At 44.8% G+C, this 27,303-nt stretch overlaps 1 protein-coding gene across 7 annotated transcripts in view; it reads left to right on the top strand.

Annotated features, from left to right (window-relative positions):
* Positions 1-27,303, top strand: part of LOC129700355 (alpha-(1,6)-fucosyltransferase-like) — a 664,773-nt gene that overhangs the window by 621,205 nt on the left and 16,265 nt on the right. For all 7 annotated transcript variants that reach the window (XM_055640772.1, XM_055640767.1, XM_055640769.1 and 4 more), the window contains 3 exons: positions 12,478-12,724; positions 16,851-17,027; positions 21,456-21,606. In XM_055640772.1, coding sequence (XP_055496747.1) covers positions 12,478-12,724; positions 16,851-17,027; positions 21,456-21,606 — 575 coding nt within the window. The remainder of the gene's footprint in view (positions 1-12,477; positions 12,725-16,850; positions 17,028-21,455; positions 21,607-27,303) is intronic.

The raw sequence follows: 27,303 nt of genomic DNA, 5'->3' as shown, positions 1-27,303 counted from the left end.
GTGCGGGGCCCGGGGGCAGCGGGGCAGAAGGAGTGCGGGGCCCGGGGCAGCGGGGAGAGAGAGTGCGCGGGCAGCGGGGAGAGAGAGTGCGGGGCCCGGGGCAGCGGGGGGGGAGAGAGAGTGCGGGGCAGCGGGGAGAGAGAGTGCGGGGGCCGGGGGGCAGCGGGGAGAGAGGGGGCGGGGCCGGGGGCAGCGAGGAGGGAGAGTGTGCGGGGAGAGAGAGTGCGGGGCCCGGGGCAGCGGGGAGAGGGAGTGCGGGGCCCCCGGGCAGCGGGGAGAAGGAGTGCGGGGCCCGGGGCAGCGGGGAGAGAGAGTGAGTGCGGGGCCCGGGGCAGCGGGGAGAAGGAGTGCGGGGCCCGGGGCAGCGGGGAGAAGGAGTGCGGGGCCCGGGGCAGCGGGGAGAGAGAGTGCCCCAAGACAATGTTTCTTATTTACAATGTTTCTTATTTAATGTCCCTTGTCTAGTCTGAAATAAAGTTCATTATTGGTTTAGAAGAAATATAATTGTGTGTGTTATATACATTTATATAATTTTCATGTATGTGTGTTTATAAACATTTTATTCCTTAACAAGAATCAACAGAATTATGAACTAATTGAATTATGAATCTAACCCTATAATCACACACAAAAAGTCCCCCCCTGTCAATCACCCTGCGAGCCGGGTCGGTTCCGGTTACTACAAAATCAACTCAAACACTGCTTGTGAGCCATTTAAAAAGAAATGATTTAAAAAACATTAAAAAAGACAATTACCAGAATCAAATTTTATTCTTGACAAGAAGTTTGAACTGACAGATTTATGAATCTGACCCACACAAACTGTTGCCCCGCAACATTGATTACAGTGCGAGTCGGGTCGGGTTAGGTAGGCTCAGGTTGCTAAAATGGGCGTGGAAAATGCCCATGATCCCCTCCATAGCGCACTACACGTCAGTCCATTGCATTTAGCAGGAGTGGCCTATCTTGCTTCGCTCTAAGATCTTTGGTGTTAGCTGTGAGGAGGATGCTAGGAGACTGCAAGGTGACTTGGATAGGCTGGGTGAGTGGGCAAATGATTGGCAGATGCAGTATAATGTGGATAAATGTGAGGTTATCCATTTTGGTGGCAAAAACGGGAAAGCAGACTATTATCTAAATGGTGGCCGATTGGGAAAGGGGGAGATGCAGCGAGACCTGGGTGTCATGGTACACCAGTCATTGAAGGTAGGCATGCAGGTGCAGCAGGCAGTAAAGAAAGCGAATGGTATGTTAGGTTTCATTGCAAAAGGATTTGAGTATAGGAGCAGGGAGGTTCTACTGCAGTTGTACAGGGTCTTGGTGAGACCACACCTGGAGTATTGCGTACAGTTTTGGTCTCCAAATCTGAGGAAGGACATTATTGCCATAGAGGGAGTGCAGAGACGGTTCACCAGACTGATTTCTGGGATGTCAGGACTGTCTTATGAAGAAAGACTGGATAGACTTGGTTTATACTCTCTAGAATTTAGGAGATTGAGAGGGGATCTTATAGAAACTTACAAAATTCTTAAGGGGTTGGACAGGCTAGATGCAGGAATATTGTTCCCGATGTTAGGGAAGTCCAGGACAAGGGGTCACAGCTTAAGGATAAGGGGGAAATCCTTTAAAACCGAGATGAGAAGAACTTTTTTCACACAGAGAGTGGTGAATCTCTGGAAACTCTCTGCCACAGAGGGTAGTTGAGGCCAGTTCATTGGCTATATTTAAGAGGGAGTTAGATGTGGCCCTTGTGGCTAAGGGGATCAGGGGGTATGGAGAGAAGGCAGGTACGGGATACTGAGTTGGATGATCAGCCATGATCATATTGAATGGCGGTGCAGGCTCGAAGGGCCGAATGGCCTACTCCTGCACCTAATTTCTATGTTTCTATTGTTGAAGGAGATGTCACATCAGGAGGTGCATAATATGCACCTAATGGGACATCAGAGGGTAAATCACCAGGACTAGAGCATGAAATTACTGCAGGGTTCAGATAGCTACAAGAAGCTTGAACAAAAGAGATTAGCTTAACCTGACATCCTATTTGGCACAAACATTGTGCACCATTGCTGTGTTGTACTATTTTACATTCTATATATTTGTATGAAGCAGGACATTCATGGTTTTATCTCATTCACAGTTCTTGAAATGTGATTGATGAGTCACATGTGGTTGCATAACCATGAAGTCCTTCAATGTTTTTCAGCCTTCATCATGACTTTTACCAAGCCCCTACCCATGTGTTTGCTAATCCAGATCAAGTCCAATGGTTCAGCAACTTGAAGATACTAGAGACTGCAGATCTTGGAATCTTGAGTAAAAACAATCTGCTGGAAGAACTCAGCAGGTCAGACTGCATAGAGTCATACAGTGTGGAAACAGGCACCTCACCCCAACTTGTCCACACTGGCCAACATATCCCAGCTGCACGAGTCCCACCTGCCTGTGTTCGGCCCATATCCCTCCAAACCTGTTCTATCCATGTACCTGTCTAACTGTTTCTTAAGCATTGGGATAGTCCCAGCCTCAACTACCTCCTCAGGCAGCTTGTTCCATACACCCACCACCCTTTGTGTGAAAAGGTTACCCCTCAGATTCTAATTAAATATTTTCCCCTTCACCTTAAACATATGTCCTCTGGTCCTCGATTCCCTTACTCTGGGCAAGAGACTCTCTGATTCAAGAGGGAAATGGATAGACCATGATTGAGGCAAGAACCTTCATCATACTGATTGTCCTCTGTCCATTTCCCTCCACAGACACTGCCCGACCCACTGAGTTCCTCTAGTATTACGTTACAGTTCAATAACTTCTCAATTTAAAATAACCAGTCATGTTTATTTCCAAGTCTCTCTCTCTACTACCTCCCCTCCCCATCCCCCTCTCCCCGGCTCTTAGACCACCCTACAACCTTCAACATTGTAGCCATTCTTTTTCCTTTTGATCATTTCTGAATTTAGTTACTCCATGATTAGCACCTGAGAAAAGATCACCGTTCCCTCTCTAAACCTCTCTTCATCTCTATCCTTATTCCCTTGTTGAAGGGACTTGTTAAAATCTTCCATGCTTAAGATTTGGTTTTTAGCCACCTGCTCTGAAATCACAATGTATGGATCAATATTGTTTTTTGTTGATAATACTCTTGCGAAGTGACTTGGGTTACTTTGCCACAGTAAATGCAGAACAGAAGATAAGACAGGATATAGGATGTTGCTGTTTTGTTGTAATAGAGAGCTACACAATTACAAAAGAGGTTGAAGGGAAGCTGATGAAAGTATATGAAATGATGAGAGGCATGGATAGAGGAGCAAGTCAGAACAGAACAAGGGTCTGAAGAAGGGTCTCGACCTGAAACATCACCCATTCCTTCTCTCCAGAGATGCTGCCTGTCCGGCTGAGTTACTCCAGCATTTTGTGTCTTTCTTCGAGTAAAGCAGCATCTGCAGCTCCTTCCTACACAGAACAGGAAGGTACATTTATCAAAATTGTCTATGAATCTTGTTTGAGATCGAAGCAGGAAAATGCTGAACTCATTGATTTGATATGTTTTATTGAAAAAAAATTGGTTTAGTTGGCAGCTAGTGTTTACTGACTGATCATAAGTTCAAAAGTTACAGTAGCAGAATTAGGCAACTCGGCCCATCAAGTCTCCTCCAACATTCAATCATGGCTGACCTATCTTTCCCTCTCAACCCCATTCTCCTTCCTTCTCCCCAAAACCACTGACATCCTTACTAATCAATAATCTATCCAATGCGTATCGGTGTCAGGGGTTGTGCGGATGAATGTTGTTGAGTGGGAAAGATAGATCAGCCATGATTGAATGACGGAGTAGACTTGATGGATCAAATTGATTAACTCTGCTGCGAGAACTTATGAACAAATGAATTGTCACATGTTTCAAGATGCAGTGAAAAGCTTTTTGTTGTATGCTAACCATTCAGTGGAAAGACTATGCATGATTACGATCGACAGTTACATAATAAAAGCAGTAATGTTTAGTGCACGATAAAATCCAGTAAAGCCCAATTGAAGATAGTCTGATGAAGTAGATAGCAGCTCAACACCGCTCTTTAATTGTTGACAGGATGGCTCAGCCAATGCAGTCGAACAGAGAACAGAGTCTAAAAATGAAAAGATGTGACATGAAAACAAATACATCTAGACATTTGCATTTCACAGCACTATTTAAACATGAATAACTATTGAACTATAATAATAATAATAAATTTTATTTGTGGGCGCCTTTCAGGAATCTCAAGGACACCTTACAGAGATTAACAGGAATAAAAAACATATAATCAGAATAAAATAAATAATAAAGACATCACAGAAACACAAATTAAAAACAGAATTCAGTCCAAAAAAAAAATCAAAAACACAATGTGAAAAGAGAGCAGCGGCAGCTAAAGCGCGCCAGCGTTCACTCTCCCTTCCGACAGCCATCTTGGACAAAGCCTAACAGGATTACTTACAGACAAAAAGAAAAAAAAAAAAATCAACCCCCCCACAATGGATACCACTGTGGGGGAAGGCACAATGTCCAGTCCCCAACCGCAAGTTCACCCAAAGTCAGGCCTATTGAGGCCACTGCAAATGCCTCTACGGAGGCCCGATGTTCCTGGCCGTTCTCACCGGCTGATCTTGCCCCGGCGTCGGGAGAGTCCTCTCAGCGGCTGGGCCACCTGGAACGGCCGCTTCTTAGCTGGAGACCGCGGCTTCCGAAGCCGACAAGGCCGCGCCGGCCTGGAGCTCCCAGGCTCCCGATGTTGAAATCGGCGCCGCCCGCTCCGCTCCGTAGACCCGCAGCCCGGAGGTGTCGAACACGGCGGTCACAGCTCACCGGAGCTCCAGCGCGTCGATCCAGCGCGGCATCGCCCGCTCTGCTCCGCGACAGCGCCCCAGCATTGCGCCGCCACCGAGGCCAAGGTGCCGGGCAGTCCCCATCAGGAAACGACGCTCCAAGCCCGCTGGTAGGCCACGAGGACGGGTCGACGGGCAGCCCGGAGAAAAAGCTGCCTCACCGACCAGGTAGGGACCTAGAAGTAAAATTGCCCCCTGCCCCCCACATTAAAAAGTCCATTTCTCCAACGGACGAAACACAGGACTTACTGAAAACTTTTAAAAAAAGCGAAGTAAACGGACGGCTGCTGGTTAGCAGCCGCTCCCCAAGATGGCTCCTCCTCCTTAGCTCTTAGGGCTAAGGGAATCAATGAATATGGGGGAACTGTCCTTGACCATCTGCCGGGGTTTTTGCTGCCTCTAATTGTTCAATTATTTTGCATCCCATTACAATACACGTTCTTGTAACTTTAAAGCGCGCACACTATTAAAACAAACACAATCAGTAAACCTCTGAATCATAAATATTAATATAATTTATCTAATCTATTGGACCTCAGTTGTTTACAACATATATTAATGATTTAGATGAGGGAATTAAATGTAATATCTCTAAGTTTGCGGACGACACAAAGCTGGGTGGCAGTGTGAGCTGCGATGTGGGTGCTATGAGGCTGCAGGGCGACTAGGATAGGTTGGGAGAGTGGGCAGAAGCATGGCAGATGCAGTATAATGTGGATGGATGTGAGGTTGTCCACTTTGGTGGCAAGGACAGGAAGGTAGATTATTATCTGAATGGTGTCAGATTAGGTGAAGGGGTGGTGCAACAAGACCTGGGTGTGCTTGCACATCAGTCACAGAAAGTAAGCATGCAGGTACTGCAAGCAGTGAAGAAATACATTTTAGGAGCAAGGCGGTCCTACTGCAGTTATACAAGGCCCTGGTGAGACTGCACCTGGAGTATCGTGTGCAATTTTGGTCTCCTAATTTGAGGAAAGATATTATTGCTATTGAGGGAGTGAAGCGAAGGTTCACCTGGTTAATTCCCGTGACGGCAGGACTGACATATGATGAAAGAATGGGTCGACTGGGCTTGTATTTGCTTGAATTTAGAAGGATGAGAGGGCATCTGATAGAACATATAAACTTCTTAGAGGATTGGACAGGGGAGACAATTCCCAATGTTGGGGGAGTCCAGAACCATAGGTCACAGTTTAAAAATAAGGGGTAGGCCATTTAAGACTGAGATAAGGACAAACTTTTTCACGCAGAGAGTTGTGAATCTGTGGAATTCTCTGCCACAGGCAGTGGAGGCCAATTCACTGAATGTTTTCAAGAGAGAGCTAGATTTAGCTCTTTGGGCTAAGGGAATCAAGCAATATGGGGCAAAAGCTGTAACGGGGTACTGATTTTAGATGATCAACCATGATCATATTGAACGGCGGTGCTGGTTCGAAGGGCCGAATGGCCTACTCCTGCACCTACTTTCTATGTTAATAGAATAGGCATAGGAAATGAGTTACTTCACTGATTCTCAGCACTGGTTGGCAAGGTCAGCCAACAATGCACATTCTACATTTCCATGAATAAGGCAGTAGTGAGCCACCACCTTGCATTATCAAAATTCACACGTAAATGTATTTCCACTCTGGCGATACAGCCAGGCTCCTCGAGCGATAGAGATAGCAGAATCTTCGAGCAGCTAAGCTGGCTTTCATTGCGTGCATATTGCACAGTTATGCACGGTTTGTGCACCATCATTCAACCACATCTTCAGCAAATAGCTCTTGTTGCTAAATATCCATCTGCTTTATGGTGATAGCAGACTGATGCAGAGCTGGTGACTGCTGCCTGGATGCCATGCACAGAATGCACATGATGCTGTGTTTTAATCACACACTTGACATGCAAGTTAAGAGAATGAACACCCTTTTATTTACAGTTACAATGCTATTCAGAGTTGATGTGGTACCCTAAGTATGATAAATGAAATGTGATCATTCCCTCCAACATGAAAGATGTTCAGTTAGTTAAACCATGTCCACAGTTATTTTGGCAACATAATGCTACCTCTTCCCTGCAGTCGGGTGCTGCCTGTGTGGAGTTTGTATGTACTCCCCGTAATCTTGTGGGTCTTCCCTGGGTGCTCGTTTCCTCCCACACTCCCCACTAGGGGGCGCCGCATGATGGCAGACATTGCCTACAGTCTCTGTTTTTTCCATCTTTTTTTAATTTTTAGCCTGTTTAAAAAGTATATGTTGGAGTATTTCTTAGTATTTTTATGTGAGGGAGGTGGGGAAGGTAAGGGGGAAACTGTCTCCCAGTCACTTCCTGGCGAGGATGCGACTATTCTCCGAGTCGCGCCCTCGCACCCCCCTCCCCGGCCTACCAACTTTCCTGCTGGTGACCGACCAGAGCTTCAGCAGAGGATTCATCACGGGGCGGGGGATGCCTTACCTGGGATCGCCGTTTGTAGCTCTGGAGTGTTGAGCCTGCTGCTCAACATCGCGGAGCTGTGGTTTGCTGAGCTCAGCCGCGGGCGACGCTGACTTCAACATCGCGGAGTCCTGAGATCCCTTTGCCGAGGGCCACCAGTGTGGAATCTCCGCCCAGAGCGGCCTGTGGACTTCGGTAGCCGCGGTCTCAGGTAGGAGGTGGCCGATTCGGAGGTCCAAGCCGCTGAGGATGTTCTTCCATTCCGACGTCGGAGTTCCGTCATCCCGGCGAGAGGGCCTGAGCATCAGGCTTGGGAGGCCCCCACCACGGGTGAACAACAACAACAAGAGGGAGGATGACTGAACTTTGGTGCCTTCCCTCACAGTGGGAAACTTTGATTCTGCTGTGTGGGGATGTTTGTGTTGAAGTCTATCATGTGTTGTGGTCTTTATTATTCGTATGGCTGTATGGTGACCCCCAAATTTCACTGTACCAATTGGTACATGTGACAATAAATGTCTCTTGTCTCTTGTCAAAGTGCAGGTTTGCAGGTTAATTGGGTTTGGTAAGTTGCAAAATTGTCTCTAGTGCGTAGGATAGTGTACAGGGTGATTGCTGGTCATTGTGGACTTGCTGGGCGGGAGGGCCTGTTTCCACACTATATCTCTCAACTAAACTAAACTAAACTAAACACAGCTCCTGTGTCAAACATGCTGCATCACATGTCATTTTATAACCATCTACCCACCCATACTGAATGAAGAGCACTGAAATGAAACAGAATTTTATGGCCCATTTGTTTTATGCCAGCAAAGATTTGATCTCACTGTTATCCAGGTGGTGGGTTTATTTAATAAAAAATTGATGCCTAGCCACACGGCACTGTATCTTTTTCAAGAGCACACTTTAAACACGTTATCTTCTCAGTTTTGTCTTTATTCTGCGCTTTAATAAAATGCCATCTGAATCACACCACCATTTTAATGAGTTTGAAAGACTTTGCGGACTGTTTTTATAGTTTGAAACTTAAAGCATTTAAAAACTCCACTGATTTCTGGTAAAGTCAGGTCTTAAAATAGTTGTGTTCTTGGCATTTCAGCCGATGACCATAACAGACAGCCTGTGTCAGTGAACGTTGGGAAAAGGCAATGCAAATTGGTTCAAGCTTATTATAGCTGGGTTCCTGGAAGATGATTAGCTTCTGCCTTGGCCTGCACACCTATGCTACGAGCGCCTTGGCCTACGCAATCTCCCAGATGCCAAACAATTCCCTTTCCCATTCCCATTCCCATACTGACCTTTCTGTCCTGAGCCCCCCCCCACTGTCAGAGTGAGGCCATACACACATTGGAGGAACAGCACCTCATGTTTCAGTCAGGCAGCTTATAACCCAGCGGTATGAATATGAATGTTGATTTCCCTAATTTCAAGTAACCCTTGCAATCCATCTCTCCCCCTCCTCCACCCTAGTCATCCTACTAGTTCCACAATTCGCCTTTCTGTATCCCTCTCATTATCAACTCTTCCCCAGCCAACAATGGGCCATTATGAGTTCCACTTGTCCTTGGTCATCTGATGCCGGCCCTGCTTTGTTCTGGCCTTTTCCTACCTCCACTTCCCTCCCCTTTACTTTTAGTCTGAAGAAGGGTTCCAACCCGAAACATTGTCAATCCTTTTTCTCCAGAGATGCTGCATGACCTGCTGAGTTACTCCACTTGTGTCTACTGGTGCCTGTCTTGCTTGCTCAAAACCCGTATATGGTGTCTACGTGATGCTGGGATCTCTTGAAAAAAGCCAAGAGGAAGCAAAGTTAGTTTTTGCCGTGTTAATTCAGAGCAGAGTTGAAGTGTAGGTTTAGGGTTTAGAGAGATTAATTTGTCAACGACTAGTGCAATGAAAAATGATATCACTGCTCATCTCCATGGCAATGTATTACTGGATGTAGGGAGGATGAATAGTCTTTGTTCACCACATCTTTTATTGCATTTCTGAGCACTCATACCTCATATTGCTTTCTTTTGCCTTGTAAAAAATTAATTTTCTGAGCATACAAAACAAAACAAAACAAAAAGACACGTCACTTTCATAGAAGTAGCTGATACCGTACATGTACAGAATAATGAAATAATCAATATTTCACCAATCAAACCTGGAAGTATTGTTCTGCTATTCTCTTTTTCAAAATAGATATACTGCCATAAAGTAACCTTGCTACCTCAGGAATGATTTATGATTACAGTAATTATGGAGCACACTCACCAGCAGCCATTGATTGGGCTGAAAGGGTTATTCCTGTGTTGTTTGTCTCCATGGAATAGGATGAAATTAAACTACCGCCTTCACTGCTGCAGTACAGCTTTGAGTCAATAGATGGAAAAGGACAATTGAAGATCGACCTTGTTTTCCTGCAGGAAACTCATGGCCTTCCATCAGCAGGGATCCTGCCCTCCAATCTGAGACCTGGGCTACCCATATCAGCACCTTGTGGCACTTGAAAAATACCACAGATGCTGTCTCCACAGAATCCTCCGAACTCATTGTAAAAATGAGCAAACATACATTAGTGCCTTCTCCCAACCATAGTGCTGGGAGCCTGCCCAGAGAAGCCAAAGGTTCAGCAGACCACGGATGCGAGGAGCAAGGGCCAGTCAGAGGGTGAACTGGGGTAATGCCTCAAGCGCCTTCAAGATCAGCTGCAGGGGGCATCCCTGGGATACAAAGATAGGAGAGGGCCGTTGGTTCACGGGGCCGATCCAGTAGAAGGCGACAGAAGAAGGCCCTGCAGGAGATTGGGCCTTACCAGGATCTAGAACTGCTCCAGTGAACTGTATGCATGGGCAGACCAGACTTTGGATGCTGGAAATGGCGGAAAAACATGGCGGCACCTGCGTGAGTAAATGTGCAAAATGATTTTCACTGTGCAGTTGCACATGTGACCAATATAGCACCATTGTACCAACCCAGCATCCTCCAGATAAAGACTCAACTTCCATTCAATTGTTTATATTGGTTATGCTACATCCTTTAACCTTCCAGCTACACACTCTTGAATCAGAAACATTGTTACAAGCTCCATTATGGAAAGAGATTGCCAAGTTAACAGAGACCATTGCACATTATCTCTTCAAAATCTCTTTGAGGAAATACTTATTTTCACTACTTGGATTCTTGGATTGGATTTCTTTAGCCAGAGGGCGGTGAATCTGTGGAATTCTTTGCCAAAGACAGCGGTGGAGGCCGATACTAGGTATTTTTAAAGCGGAGATTGATAGGTTCTTGATTAGTATGGGCGTCACAGGTTATGGGGAGAAAGCAGGAGAATAGAGTGGCCTTATTCTTCTCCCATGTCCCATGAACATGCTCTATCGCATGGCCACTCAAAGTGTAGGACTACATGAGAGATGGTACAGGGCTCTCACAACTTTTATTCACTGTTGCCAGCCGGGTAACATAGAAACATAGAAAATAGGTGCAGGAGTAGGCCATTCGGCCCTTCGAGCCTGCACCGCCATTCAATATGATCATGGCTGATCATCCAACTCAGTATCCTGTACCTGCCTTCTCTCCATCCCCCTGATCCCTTTAGCCACAAGGGCCACATCTAACTCCTTCTTAAATATAGCCAATGAACTAGCCTCAACTACCTTCTGTGGCAGAGAATTCCAGAGATTCATCTTGGTCCCAAAAAACTTATCCTTAAACTGTGACCCCTTGTTCTGGACTTCCCCAACATGGTGCCTTCCTCACCTTGGTGCCACTGTGTTATGTTGCGTCGTGGACTTTCTGTGTTTGTGCTTTTTTTTAAATTTCTATTTTTTTTTTTAATATGTTTTAATATTTATTATTTATTTATTTTTATGATACTGACTGTAAAGGGAAATTCATTTTGTTGTCTCTAATTGAGACAATGACAATAAATTTGAATACAATACAATACAATACAACATCGGGAACAATCTTCCTGCATCTAGCTTGTCCACCCCCACCCCCCGGGTTTTCCGCCACTGCATTGTGCCACTCATTTTCCTTTGGAATTATCTCTTCAATCAATTTTGGTTTTCTTATTGACATAAGTTTAGACTGATAATTGCCGTACAATGCATTAGCAAGAATGCGCTGATGGACACTCCAGAGAAAGGTTAAAACTAAGCTGTTATCCCAGTGGGTTTCCTGCAATTTAATTCTCATTTGACAATTTTGAACCATTTGAACAACTTCAAACTTTGCACTAAGGACTAGGCTTTTGCTTTATTAGCACTATATTGGGGTTTTTTAATTGAACTTTTTAATGTTTTTTTTATTATGTTATTTACTAAGTACTATGTTTACAAACCTGTTGTGCTGCTGAAAGTTAAAATGTCATTATTCTGTGTTTATACATATGACAATTAAAATGACAGCGATGTAATGAGGCTTGAAAAGGCACTGGTCAGACCACATGTGGAATATTTTGTGCAGTTTTGGGCCCCATATATCTGAGGAAAAAATGTACTGGAGATGGATAGGGGCCAGAGGAGGTTTGCAAGTGAGTTAACATTTGATCAGTGTTTTTTGCTTCTCGCTGGAGTTTAGGAAAATGAAGGGGGACCTCATTGAAAGTTACTGAATAGTGAAAGGCCTGGATAGAGAGGATGTGGAGAGGATGTTTCCACAAGTGGATGAGTCCAGGACCAGAGGCCAGAGCCTCAGAATAAAAGGATGTACCTTTAGAAAGGAGATGAGGAGGAATTTCTTTAGTCAGAAAGCGGTGAATCTGTGGAATTCATTGTGACAGAAGGCTGTGGAGGACAATTCATTGGATATTTTTAAGGTGGAGATTGATTGATTCCTGATTAGTACAGGTGTCAGGGGTAACGGGGAGAATGCAGGAGAATGGGGTTGAGGGTGAGGGTGAGAGGGAGAGGGAAAGACAGATCAGCCATGATTGAATGGTGGAGACTTGATGGGCCGAATGACCTAATTCATAACTTATGAACTTAGAAACTTATGAAAAACACTCTTGAACTTTGACTCAAGACTCTACTCTTATTTCAAATAATCTCCACTTCCAGGAAGAATACTGCCAGTGCTTTCTTCTCTTCTCTCAATTCTTGAAATGCTGATTCTGCAGCTGAGAGCCAAGTGAATCGAAGCTGGTGATCATTCGTGGTTTAAAGAAATGCAACCACCGCTCATGTCTGTGCAAATTTTATTTTTCAGGTGAGGCCAATGATAAGAATGTCCAGGTGGTGGAACTCCCCATAGTTGACAGCCTACACCCTCGTCCACCATACCTTCCCTTGGCTGTTCCTGAAGACCTCGTAGGTCGATTAACCCACTTGCATGGAGACCCCTCAGTCTGGTGGGTCTCCCAGTTTGTCAAATATTTAATACGCCCACAATCATGGTTGGAAAAGGAAATTGAAGATGCAACCAGAAAACTTGGCTTCAAGCATCCGATTATTGGGTAGGAATGTTTTTTTTGGCTGTATGCATTACTATTCTCCAGCAAGTTCTTGTAAAACTGCCATAACCCAATGTAAAATTATAAATGCAACATTTTGCAACACTAAGGGTTCATTAGATCATGCCTGAGCCTATCATCATGGCATAGTCTTCTAAGGCAGGTACTATCACACATTTTACCAAACATTTAGACAGGTCCATGAATGAGACAGGTTTAAAGGGATTTGGACCAAACAGAGGCAGGTGGGACTAGTGTAGATGGGACATGTTGCTCTGTGTGGGTAAGTTGGGCCGAAGGGCCAGTTTCCACACTGTACGATTCTATGGCTCTGTAAGTCTGTGCAGACGACATTGATTCAGTATTTAGAGCTCTCTGCTTCCGTCCGCTCTTAAAATGCTCCATAAGCCGACTCTGACAACCTTTGGCCAATATTCCTATCTATCCTTGCATTGTTCAAATCATTACATTCCCCGTGCTTTTGTTGAAGAATTATTGGAATTAGTTTTACATTCTAGTCACCCTAATATTTTTATTTCACACTTCCTTACAACGTAGAGAAAGGCCAGTCAATCCACAGATTTCATGAAGCCTCTCAGAGAAATTCCATCAATCCCACTCCTCAGTTTATTATCCTGTAACTTATTCTCCCACTTTAGCTTTTTAATACTTCTCTCCACCCACATACACTTAGCTAATTTTAATGAACTATTGAACTCTTTTGTATGTTGGAGCAAATCTGAGTACTCGGGGAAAACCCCATGCAGTTATAAGGTGAACCAAGTTTTTGTGTACCTTGAGTGTAGTGACTGTTGGCAGACCAATTTCCCTCCGGGGATGAATACATTTTTATCGTATCGTGTCGACACAGTGGTACAGCGGTAGAGATGCTGCCTTACAGCACCAGAGTCCTGGGTTTGATCGTGACTACGGGTGCTGTCTTTGCTGCATTTGTACGTTCTTCCTGTGACTGGGTGGATGCTCCGGTTTCCTCAAATACACCAAAGACATGCAGGTTAATTGGCTTCTGTAAATTGTAAATTGTCCCTAGTGTGTGGGACAGTGCTATTGTACGGGTGATTGTTAGTTGGTGTAGACTCAGTGGGACGAAAGATCTGTTTCCACATTGTATCTCTGTACTCTTAGAGAGTCTAAAGATTAAATCCAAACAGGAAGCCCCCGAGATTAGAACTAAATGCAAGCCCAGGAAGCTGTGAGGCGGCAGTTCTACCTACAGAACCAGAAGCATGGCACAGTGGCACAGCAGTAGATTTGCTAGCTCACAGCGCTAGAGACCCGGGTTCGATCCTGACAACCGCCGCTGTCTGTATGGAGTGGCTACATTCTCCCTGTGACCGCATGGGTTTTCTCCGGGTGCTCCAGTTTCCCAAAGACATGCAGGTTTGTAGGTTAATTAGCTTCTGTAAAACTGCTGCTAGTGTGTAGCATGCGAAAGTGGGATAGCATAGAAATTAGTATATAGGTGATCATTGATCAGTGTGGACTAGGTGGGCAAAGGGCTTGTTCCCATACTGGATCTTTTAACTCAAAACTAAGCCACTGCATTACCCAATTAAAAGGCTGCGATGAGTCGTTTACATTTATTTTAACAGTTTTTAAAAAGCGTTGACCTTGAATTTAAAAAAAAATTGATTTTATTATTTTTAAGACTTGAAATCATTGGGTTTTTTAATTTATGATTCAATATGTGAGTGTGTTTTTACTATTTGTACTCATACGTTATCAAGTATAATGAATATTATCAAGTATATCAGGTTAAATGATTAAAATATAAGGCAACATTAATGACAAGTTTTGGTGAAGACGTGTTGCTGTTGGAATATTAATTGTCGGTTTAACGAGTATTAAGATCACTTGCTCACAAATAGTGTTGGATTGTGAATATTTCAGACTAACAAATGTTAGATTAATGAGATTTGACAGTGCTTTCAGTTGTTATAAAAACTTAATTCCAGAGAAGAATTGACTCAGCATCCATGAAGATTTAGTCTATTCCTCTGTTCTTTTCATGGTGTACCTGGGATCCGTGCAAGATCGGTGCCTGATGGGTGGGTGGTTGGAGTTGTTGCTTATATGATACGATAATACTTTATTGTCAGAGCAAGTCTGAAATTTATTTTGCATCACAGAAGCTCCGTTTACAGCATCACAAAAAAGACAAGAGGGGCTAAAGAAGCCACCCTCTCTATGTTACCCTTCAGGGTATGTCACCCAGGTCTCTGGTGCCGGAATGCTGCAGTTCTACTGCCGTACCACTGTGCTGCCTTAAATTAGTGATTACTACCAAGGACATGTGAACGGCTGCACAGACCGTTCACCGAATGCCCTCCTTCAATCAGTGAGCACATTCAGCTCGTGTATGTTGCACAATATGTTGCACATGTACATCTGTGTGTACTATGTTCTAATATGTGCATTCAAAGCCTCCTCCAAATGTACCTAATATTAAGTACCTGTGCTTGGATGGTACATGGAGGGAAAAAATTGAGAGAATGGAGAAGATCCCTCAAAGTACACGGGGTGGGAAATAGATGTGAGAAACAGTGTGGTTACGGAAGACAGTGAGTAATAATAATAATATACCCAGAATAGTGCCAGAGAAATGGAGGGAGGGGAGGGAGGAGTTGGAGAAAGGCCAGTTGCTGGTGAGGGAGAAGTGAAACATTGGTTAAGATTTACATTCCAATGGGAGACTCTGGGGTGGCACGGTGGCACAGCGTTAGAGTTGCTGCCTTACAGCGCCAGAGACCCGGGTTTGATCCTGACAACCGGCGCTGTCTGTATGGAGTGGGTACGTTCTTCCTGTGACCGCTTGGGTTTTCTCCGGGTGCTCCAGTTTACTCCCACACTCCAAAGGCGTGCACGATTGCAGGTTAATTGGCTTTGGTAAAATTGTAAACTGTCCCTAGTGCTAATGTGTGGCACGGACTCAGTGGGCTGAAGAGCCTTTTTCCACACTCTAAACCTCTAAACTAAACAGAGCCAACAGAATCATTACAATGCAAAGGACGATGTACCTGCTTTAAAGTTTGTTTAGATCACACTTACAATACAATACAATACAATTAGTTTTATTCGTTACTTGCACATAAAGTGCAAGTGAAATGAATTTGCCAGCAGCGGTACAATGATAAAGAACACACAAAAACACGATAAAAATGTAACACAAACATCCACCACAGCATTCATCACTGTGGTGGAAGGCACAAAATTTGGCCAGTCCTCCTCCATTTTCCCCTGTGGTCAGGACCTCAACTCTCCGCAGCCGCTGCTGCGGGAATCCAGATGAGTGAAAGTCAAGGTAAGTCCTGAAACGGTGCCTCCCCCACCGGAGACCGCGGCTTCAGGTTGGTGTAGGCCGCAGGCCGGCGGTCGAAGATTTAAAGTTCCTGCCACGCCGCAGCCAGATGCACCGCAGACTGGAGTGCCGGTGGTCGAAACTCCACTCCAGGGATCCCCGGCGAGGGACCCCGCTCCGGATGGTAAGTAACTCCCTGCCGCAACCGCGGTAGAAGTAGGCCGCGGGCCGGCAGTCGGAGCTTCTTCTTCTCCCGGGTCCTCAACGAGGGATCCCAGGCTGCGGACGCCACGTCAGCGGACGGAGCTCTACAGACCGCGGCTTCAGGCTGCCGCGGGCCAGCGAATGGAGCGCTCCCCTCCGGCGAGCCCCCGGCAAGAGCTCGCCCACTCCCCACCGAGAGTCGGCGCTGCGCCCGCGGCTGAAGCCCCAGGCGCGTCTCCGGGAAAGATCTCCGCACCGACCCTCAATGTTAGGCCACGGGGGAGGCGACATGGAAAAAGTTGCCTCTCCGTGGAGGAGGCGACCAAAGCAGCTTCCCCCTTACCCCCCCACACAAAACACACAAAGAAACATTAAAAACATACATTAAAACCGCATTGCGTGCAGTTCTGAAGATCTAAAGTCTAAATCCATAATTTGTCTGTTGGGAAATATTTGCTGTATGTCCCAAAGGATGTTCATCATGTTACCTATTCAGCATTTGTAAAATCTTAAAGTGCAAGCTGTGCAGATTGTACAGTTGGTGAAAGCATTTGACTGAACTGAACTGGGGCAATGCTGATGCTCTCATCTCTCCATTCTCACCAGTGTTCACGTGCGACGTACAGACAAAGTGGGAACTGAAGCAGCTTACCACACTATTGAGGAATATATGGCACATGTAGAGGAGCACTACAAGTTCCTTGCTCGCAAGGTGGAGATCGACAAAAAACGGGTTTACCTTGCTACGGATGACCCCAACTTACTTCAGGAAGCTAAGTCAAAGTAAGTAGCCTTGGCGTTATTTATATTGTAAGGTGATTTCTGGAAAAGTTAGAAGCCTGAATGAGGTGAGAGTTGGAGGTGGAGTGGGTGTGAAATGGAAAGGAAGGGGAAGAGAGGAAATAATGCTTTTGTAATGGCCACCTTTGGCATTGTAAAACTTAATGCACCAATGAGTTTCACGGAAAGCATGCACACTGAGTAATAGTATCTTATTCTACATATCTGCCAAAAATAACCGGGTTGCTAGAAAATTAGTTCTGGATGACGACAGTGATTTCACTAATGGATGCCAAGCATTCCTCATTGTATCTGACAGAAACTAAAAATCTAATTTTTTTTTTGCTTTTATCCTTGTCTTATGACTGCAATAATGTTGAAAAGCAATGAGCCAAATCAAGATGCTTGGCAGCTGACAGTTCTGCAGGGAACCAATGGTCAGCTGATTGCAGCTTATATTTGATTGCTTCACGTGCTCGGCCCAAAACTATAGTCTTGAAAAACATAGAGGCTAAATACTCACGCACCTCTCCCCCACGCTCCTCCACTGATCCCACCAATGAACCTCAGAGTGCATAGCTTTCCGTGAACTCCCGCAAATCATAGTCTTATAGTGTGGAAACAGGCCCTTTGGCCCAACTACACACTGGGGACAATTTACAGAAGCCAATTAGCCTACAAACCTGTATGTCTTTGGAGTGTAGGAGGAAACCGGAGCACCCAGTGAAAACCCACGTGGCCACAGGGAGAACATACAAACTCTGTACAGACAGCACTCGGAGTCAGAATCAAACCCTGGTGCTGTAAGGCAGCAACTCTACCACAGTGCCACCTTCTGGGGGTGGGTTGAGAAGATAATTCTATTGTAGAAAGGAAGAAAGCAGATGGTATGGGAACAAAACAAATTAAGTCGAGGCACACAGAGAAACAACTATGGCAAGGGAAAAGAGAATGATGATAAAGAAAAAGAGGCCAATTTCTCATCAGTTTTTGTTCCCCTTTTAGTGTAATAGAATAAGTGATGATGTTTGTTTCCATGTTGTTTCCATACTTAATTCATAATCATAGATCATATAGAAGTTATTTATTATATAGAGAATCTACTTAAAGTCATAAATATTTTGTTAAAGGTTGCAGTATTGATGTTCTAGTTAATCGTTCAATTTTAACACAAAATTGTAATCTCCATATCTTTTTATGATGGGATGTGGGCATAACTATATGTCTTGATTGCACAAACCCACGAGCCCTTAAGGAAGTGGTGGTGAACAACCACTGCTTTGAACTGCTGCAATCCACAAAGGGCCTATTGGATGTGGTTGAAATATTCAGATACAACATCAATGAAGGAATGATGTAGATACATTTCCAAGTCAGGATAATATGAAATGTGGAGGAAATCTGCAGGCAGTGGCGTTCCCATTTGCATGATCTGCCTGTCCTCCTTGGTGGTAGAAATGGTAGGTTCACCTGCTGTGTGGCAGTAGCACACCTGAGTAACTTCAGTGCATTTTCAGTTTATTGTCACATGTACAGAGGTACAGTGAAAAGCTTTTGTTGCGTTCTAACCAGTCAGCGGAAATACAATACATGATTACAATTGAGCCATCCACAGAGTACAGATACATGATTACAATTGAGCCATCCACAGTGTACAGATACATGATAAAGTGAATAACATTTAGTGCAAGATAAAGGCAGTAAAGCCCGATCAATGATAGTCTGAGGCTCTCCAAAGAGAGATAGTGGTTCAGGACTGCTCTCTAGTTGTGGTAGGATTATTCAGTTGCCTAATAACAGCTGGGAATAACCTGTCCCTGAATCTGGAGGTGTGCATTTCTACACTTCTATGCCTTGTGCCCAATGGGAGAGGGGAGAAGATGTAGTGGCCAGGGTGCAACGCATCCTTGTTTTTGTTGGTGACCTTGCCGAGGTAGCGTGAGGTATAAATTGAGTCAATGGAAGGGAGGTTGGTTTGTATGATGGTCTGGGCTGTGTCCACAACTCTCTGCAATTTGTTGGGGTCTTGGATGGAGCTGTTCCAAAACCATGCTGTGATGCATCCCGATAAAATGCTCCCCAAGGTGCATCTGTAGAAATTGGTGGATAAAGTCCGGTAAAGTCCGATCAAATATAGTCTGAAGGTCTCTTATGAAATAGATAGCTCAGGACTGCTCTCTAGATGTTGGCAAGATGGTTCAGTTGCCTGAAAGCAGCTAGGAGGAAACTGTCCTGCTTGTTAGGAGTGCCCAACCAGCAGATTGCGTTGACAATGGATGCCATTGAAATTCTTGAGTGTTGTTGAAGCTGCACTCATTCAGGCAGGTGCAAGATATTCTATCAAAGCACTGCTGGCTTCAGATGCTTCTTGCTCCGTGCATGAACGAGTCTGCCGTTCCTACATTAGCTTCATAAACAATCTCAGAACCCAGACAACTGAAAAGGAAGCAAGTCTTCCTTGATCCTGAGGTAGTGCGTAATAGAAAAAAGTGAGAGTGAGAGGCTTTGGGGATCCATGAGGTATTTCCAGCTTTAATCTGTTCCTGTAGCTTCAGTACTTACGTTGCTGGATTGTTTATGTTTCAGGTCAGTGGTGCCCCACAAGTAGTGGAAGAAGGGATACTGATGTGCCTATTAAATTCACTCGTTTTGGGAAAGATCATTGCACTTCCATCCCCTTCTTTCTCCATCTCCCTTTCTTTCCCCCCTCAGCCCTTCTCCCCTGTGCCCCACCTGGAGTCACACTTATCTCTTCCCCCTCTCCTTCCACTTACATTCCTCCCTCGTGCTTCACAATTCACAACTCTTCATTCCTTTGTCTCTCACCTCCTGTCTTTTCATGTCTGGCCTTTGTCCAACTTGCCGCCTATCACCCCCCCCCCCCCCCCCCCCCCCCCCCCCCCCCCTCACCTCACTTGTATCTACCTTCCAGGCTTTGTCCTGCCCCAACTCCCTTCCAGCTTTCTCCCCCCCCACCCCAGCTTCCTCTGCCTAGAATCAGTCTAAAGAAGGGTCTCAATCTGTAATGTCACCTCTTTCTCCTGAGATGCTGCCTGACCCACTGAGTTACTCCAAAACTTTGTGCTTGTTTTTATAAACCAGCATCTGCAGATCATTTTTCAGTTCATTGTGCCTGGCACTTGTATAATATAAATTGTCTGAATAATGTCCAAGTCTTATTGGCATGGACATGGCCATGTAGATTTTATGCTCAAAAATACGTATTAATTGTTGGAATATTTCAGCGGTCACCTTCTTCCCCGAGAATCTAAACATAACATTTACACAGTTTATTGAAAACATCAACTCAAGACATGCAATTGCAAAAATAAAAGTGTTAATGGCTTAATTTCAAACCATGAGCAAAATGGTGAAACTGAAACATGCAGCCTGATGCTGCAGAAGTAATCATGGCTGGCTAACTTCACAGAAGGGTTGATTGTGATTTTCATTCAAACTCTCTGCTCTTAATTCCACTCCATCATATTCCTAGATGCCAGCAGGATGACATTGTCAATAAAAATTAGAGATTTTGCATCAGATGGCAGTCAATTTATAGCATAACCTTTGCTGACTTCAAGTTACACTCCATCTTTGGCATTCTTTTTTATTTAATTAGCTGTACTTTTTGTAACCCTGCTCTGCTTTATTATTGGTTTTAGATCCCACTGAATCCACTAACACAGTGCTAACAGTGCCTGTAATAAACCACAGGTGAATGTGCACTGGTGCATTTCACAGTGGGATCATATATTGCTTCATTCTGCCTTACACCTGTGGCCTTTAACGTTTTGGTGCATCAATGAATTGCTGTTTCTTTAAGGTTGTTAAGCTGCTCTGAAAGCACACTTGGCAGTTGATTTTGATAAAACTGAGGAAGAAGGATCAGCAGATGTCAGACCACGTGCCATGACTGCTGAGCTGAGCAAGCAGCTCCGTGATTGCAGTTACACCATGGGGGAAGCTGAGATAAATTAGGAAGGAAAGGGTAGCTGATGCAGAATAATATAAGGCACACTCTTGCTGATTTGCTTGAAGTACTTTCTTCACTTTGAGGGTGGCAAGGGTGGTGCAGCGATAGAGTCGCTGCCTCACAGCACCAGTGACCAGCGTTTGATCCTGACTACTGGTGCTGTCTGTACGGAGTTTGTACTTTCTCCCCATGAATGCATCGGTTTTCTCCGGGTGTTCTAGTATCCCTCCCACACTGTAAAAGCATAGTTTGTAGTCAAATTGGCTTTGGTAAAAATTGTACATTGTCTCTGGCGTGTGGGATAGTGCTAGCATATGGGAATCGCTGGTCAAAGTCAACTCGGTTGGCCGAAGGGCCTGTTTCCGAGCTGTTTCTCGAGAGTCTAAAGATTTAGGATTATGGATTGTGTTTGAGGATTGTGAAAACCTGCTTTTCTAATTTGTTTTTCTAACCTGCAGATACCCAGACTATGAATTCATCAGTGATAACTCCATCTCATTTTCAGCTGGACTACATAACCGATACACAGAGAATTCACTGCGAGGTGTCATTCTCGACATCCACTTCCTGTCTCAGGCTGACTTTTTGGTCTGTACCTTCTCATCCCAGGTATGATAAATGAAATCTATCTATACATAACTAAAACTCTGATCTTGTCATCTTCCGGTTTGCATGGTTTTTCTATTGTGCAAAAATGGTACACGATAGCGCTATGATTTTTTGCCAGCACACTCCCCGTTCTCCTGTGCTGCGAGTGCACCAAGTTTCGTTCCGATTGGTGGCATAATGTAAAAGTTGGCAAGGTTTAAAAATCTTAAAAAACGCGTGTGTGCAGATCGATCTCCTCTCCTGCCAGTCAGCGCTGCGCGGATTAGACTCTTCTCCTGTCACTCCCCGGGACGGTCTGCCCCTTCCTGCGCCATCGGGTCTTTACTGGAGCTGAGGTTGGCCGGCGGAGGTCTCCAACCGCCCACACGCCGTAGCTGCTGATGGTGCTTCCGGGCCGAGCCGAGGATTCGCGCCGATGGCTGATGCTCCTCCGAGGTCTCGAACCGGACAAAACTTTCAGAGGGACTGGAAGCGGCCCAGCCCAGTCGGAGATGTCACCAAACGGAAAGCGGAGACTCTGATCCTGGTGGAGGGGAACGACCAGTGACCAGCGCTCGCTGTGAGTCCCTATTGCACTGCCAGTTCCAGCCCTCTGGTCCCCCTCACTGGCTCCTGCCTCCCTACCCCGTGATATCCCCTTCTCCCCCATGGTTGTTCCCCCCCGTCTTTTTTTTCGAGTTCGCTTCCCCCACCCCGCCCACACACCCCCCCCTCCCCCCCACAAACCCCGCCATGCCCACACACCCCTCTCCCCACACAACCTCTCCCCACAACCCCCCCGCCCACACACCCACCTCCCCCCACAACCCACCCCACCCACACAACTCCCTCCCCCACAACCCCCCTGCATACACACCCATCCCCCCACACGACCCCCCCCCCCACACCCATCCCCTACCCCCCCCCCACAACCCACCCGCCCACACACCCCCATAACCCCACACCCCCCTGCCCCCACACACACCCCCGCCCCCACAGCCCACCCCCCAACCCCCCCGCCCCCACAGCCCTCCCCCACACCCCCCCTGCCCACACAACCCCCCTGCCCCCATCTTGTCATGGCCATGGTTTTTGTACAAGCACTTAAATGTGGCCACATTGGCAGGGACGTTTCAAACAAGTACCAATAATAATAATATATAATAATAATAATAATACATATTATTATAGGTGGCTGTTAACATGGTTAGGTCTGATGTTAGAATTTATTTACCCAAGTGAGTTATTTCCGTATACTTGGGCAGGTCTGCACGATACCAGGAAAATGAAGCACATTTTGACCCAAATGCCAAGTTATCATCATAAATTAACAGTGTGCACTCACCCTGCTTTGAGGAGAAGGGGATCACGTGGTCCTTTGAAAACAATCACACAACTTTTTTTTTTTGTTTGTCCCTGTTTGGATATCTCATGTTTTTGTGGTGTGCTCATTGTGGATCCTGTATGATCAAGCTATTTTGTCCAATTCTCTGCCTACACTCAAAAGATTGTATGGATAGAAGAGATGTTATGCTTTGTTGCTTCTGTGCTAAGCATTTGAAAGCTCATTAATATATATGGCAGCAGAGTGGGGTGTGGTAAAGTTGCTGCCTTACAGTGCCAGAGACACGGGTTCAACCCTGACCGTGGAGTGACACGGTGGCGTTGAGGTAGAGTTGCTGCCTTACAGTGCCAGAGACACGGGTTCAATCCTGACCGTGGAGTGACACGGTGGCGTTGAGGTAGAGTTGCTGCCTTACAGTGCCAGAGACACGGGTTCAATCCTGATCACGGCCGCTGTCTGTGCAGAATTTGTACATTATACCCGTGACAACTTGGGTTTTCTCCGGGTGCTTCGGTTTCCTCCCACACTCCAAAGATGTACAGGTTTGTAGGTTATTTGGCTTTGGGAAAAATTGTAAAATTGTCCCTAGTGTGGTAAGTATGTGGTGATCGCTTGTCGGCATGGACTTGGTGGGCACGCTGTATCTCACGCTGCATCTCTATAGTCTTAAGTAAAGTCTATGCACTAAGTTTTCCTGAAGGTTTTTACCACTGGTGCCTTTATTTAAACTGGCATCTTCATTATGCCTGTCCTGTCAACCAAGAGCTTGTGTGACAGTTAACAGATCATCTCTGCTATCATTGATGGCAAGGTCATCCTAGGAAATATTTTATGATGGCCATTTAGAAATTGTTAATTATGATTTTACAAATGGCACTCCTGAATTTGTAACTGTGTACGATTAAATCTGGTTACTGTAGTATAACTGACTGTAAGTGAAAATTATTTTACTCCAGAGATCGCCATGCAAAAGTGAAAGGTGGGAGTCATTACATTTGTTAATCACTGCATTCTACACAGCACTACATTATGCTGTGCTATAAGACAATGAAGTATACAATACTGTGGCCAGTTCTAGAACCAGTGCAGAGAAGATTCACTCAAATGATCAAAACACAAAGTGCCAGAGTAAATCAGTAGGTCTGGCAGCATCCCTGGAGGACATGGACAGGTAGACTGAACTGCCTGACCTGCTGAGTTACTCCAGCACTTTGTGTCTATCTTCGGTAGACACCAGCATCTGCAGTTCCTTTCTGCACAAGTGGTAGGTGGATGTAGGCGAGGTTTGGCAAGTGGGTGGACAATGGCTAGAAATAAAGAGGAAGCAAAAGGACATAAGATAAGGAGAGGAGTGAAATGGGAAGCCAGAGGCAGGGATGTAGGTGGAAGGGGAAGGAGAAAAGGAGTGGGGCCACAGTGTGGCGGGATGGTGGGAGAAATGGGCGCACACCCATTCCTGATTCCTGGATATAAGGAAGGGGTAAACAGGAAAGATTGAATAGAAGGAAGAAACTCTGAAGTTTAGGAGGATGAGAAATTATCCCTTTGGAACACAAGATAATGGCCAAAGACTGTGATGCACAAACATTTTCCTCACTGGTGGGGTGTGAAGCTAACTTGGAGAAGTGCAGAGGCAGAATTCGAGGATTTAAATTGGAAGGAGCATCAAGTATTATAGAGATCAACAATGAGATTAGCCTTGATCCTGTTGAATGATGGAATAGGCTTAAGGGGCTGTTCAGCCCACATCTCTGGTTTATTATGTCACAGGTGCTCCTATTCTGGATGGTTTCTGGAGGTGGTTGACATTTAAGCACTCTGATTATATTTATAGGCAATGAATGATGTTCTTGTTTGAGGATAAAACTTAAGCGGATGTTCAATTATCCAAGAATTGAGAAAGCAGGATTGTTAGTATTCACTGTTTTATTCCAAGAACATTGACTAACTGTGGAAAATCTTGAAAGAGCTAAGATATACTTAACATCATAAAGCATGCTTATGTTCTGCTCTTTTTGGTTGGTTTAGGCTTTTTAGTGTGAATAGGCTGTGTGTAGTCTATCAAATTCATGTTACTGATATTATCATCTTATTGGGAATGAGAATGAGAGTATAACTTGATTCCTCTGGCAAGCAGAATAATTGCCAGACCCATAAACTCTGAAAGGCGAGGAAATCAAATAGAATAGGTTTTTGATAATAAAGTCGGCACTGAGTTGTCAGATGTTACCATCTGACTATTGAATATGGTACACAAGGGAACCCAAAATTATAATCGTGGACCCAAAATTATAATAGATGCTTTAGGAAAAGTATTCAGAGCTGCGTTTAAGTTATTTAACAGTGCCTTGATGCTGATAATTTATTCATAGTCCATGCACTTACAAGCAACACAAGTCTTTTGATGACTTTGTGAAGAGAAGAACTGCAATAGTCTATAATCACATTTGAAGTCACTTAAATTACAAATTTAAAGCAGGCGATTAAATGAAATTCAGGAAAAATGAGCTAATGAATAAAAACTCGAAGGGTAGTGCTGCAGAATAGTTATTTACAGCCAGTAACACTGCGTTCAACTCATTGGAGCATGAAGTTTGCTGCTCTTCAAGATACTTTCATGCCAATTCTCATTTGGAGAAATCTTCAGAAGTGTACATTTAATTCTTTAAAGGTACTGCAATCTTAAGGGATGGAAATATGATGCAAATATGCCTGCCATGCCCGAGATAGAGATTGAGTATGAAATAGCTACCCACAAGGCTGCCTAATAATACATAGAAGAAACTTGTGTCGGTAAAGGATGTTTACAAAAATGTTTGAATTCCCTGCAAAGGAGATGCAAACAACATGTATTGTATCACAGCCTGTGTTGTATTGGAAAGCAAACATGTGAGGAGCAGCTTCACTTCCTCGTGGTTCCCTTTGCCAATTCCTTCCCTTTCATCTCATTATTGAAGAAGAACATTTGAAAGGTGGTGGGGAGACGGCACAGGAGTAGGAATGATTGGAGAGCTCTTCGTAAGAAGCAGCCAGCACGATGGATTTGTTGGCCTCTACCTTGGATGCATCCCGATTTAATGGTACCTGACACTCGGAGATGTCTGGAGTGTACTCCTAGATGATGAATAGTACCAGGTTACAACCACTTCATGCGCTCAACCAGTCTCTACACAATGAACGTCAATGGGGTAAGGAGTCCTCTTTTAGCTTTAGACTTTAGAGATGGAGCATGGAATCAGACCCTTCAGCCCACCGATTCCACGCTGAACACGATCACCCTGTACAATTGCATTGTCCTACACACCAAGAACAATTTACAATTTATAGAAACAAAATGAAGTACAAACCAGCACATCTTTAGAATGCGGGAGGAAACCGGAGCACCCGGAGAAAATCCACACGATCTTAGGGAGAATGTACAAACTCTGCACCGATAGCACCTGTAGTCAGGATCGAACCCGGGTCTCCGGTGCTGTAAGGCAGCAACTCTACCGTTGCACCACTGTGCCGCCCATAACTTGGTAAAGGGAAGCTGAAACTGCAGCTGCCCTGAATCCATCATGCCTGGGGCTTATATTTTGTATTTTCCATTTCAGTTATTATTAATTTTAATTAACAGTATAGAAATACATAAAAACACTTCAAGCGATCCATTTAAATAACAAATATCATGAGGAATGTGTGTTGTAGTGTGGTAGAATGCTGCTGACATAGAACATTGCTTTAGGTGATTTAATTTGAATCTTGTTTTGAATAAAGTAAACGAAGAATGACAAAATATTTTGTCTTTCATAATCTCAGGACAAAGTGCTTCGATGTCAAGCCTGAGGACACGTTTAGACAGCTTAATTCAAGCGTAGCTCCAGTCAGTAGGTGCAACAGCAACTTGGAGAGGTGTGAGGATTTTTCCACAAAGTCGCCATTGTCTTTATGAAGTGGCACAGTGAAATGACACTTTTTAAGGGGGGAAAGATTTAATAAGGACCTGAGGAATAACTTTTATACACAAAGGGTGTATGGAACGAGCTGCTGGAGGAGGTAGTTGAGGCAGGTTGTGTTGCAATGTTTAAGAAACATTTGGACAGGTAGATGGATAGGACAGGGTTTTAGGGATACGAGTGAAATGCTGGCAGATGGGAATATTGTAGATGGGGCATGTTGGTCGGTGTGGGCAAGTTGGGCCGAAGGGGCCGTTTCTACACTGTGCCTCTCTGTGACTCACCAACCACGAGACCACCCATCCAGAATGCTGTAGAACTAATACACTTTGTCCATGAAGTTCAAACACTGCATTCTAATCACAGCATAATTAAATCAAAAATAACACATTCTATTCTTGGTGATCATAGACTAACGTCACAAAATAAGCCGTA

This window comes from Leucoraja erinacea, chromosome 9 (assembly GCF_028641065.1).
Source record: "Leucoraja erinacea ecotype New England chromosome 9, Leri_hhj_1, whole genome shotgun sequence".
NCBI lineage: Eukaryota > Metazoa > Chordata > Chondrichthyes > Rajiformes > Rajidae > Leucoraja > Leucoraja erinaceus.
The sequence above is the reverse complement of the archived record's forward strand: the minus strand, read 5'-3'. Positions and strand labels throughout refer to the sequence as shown.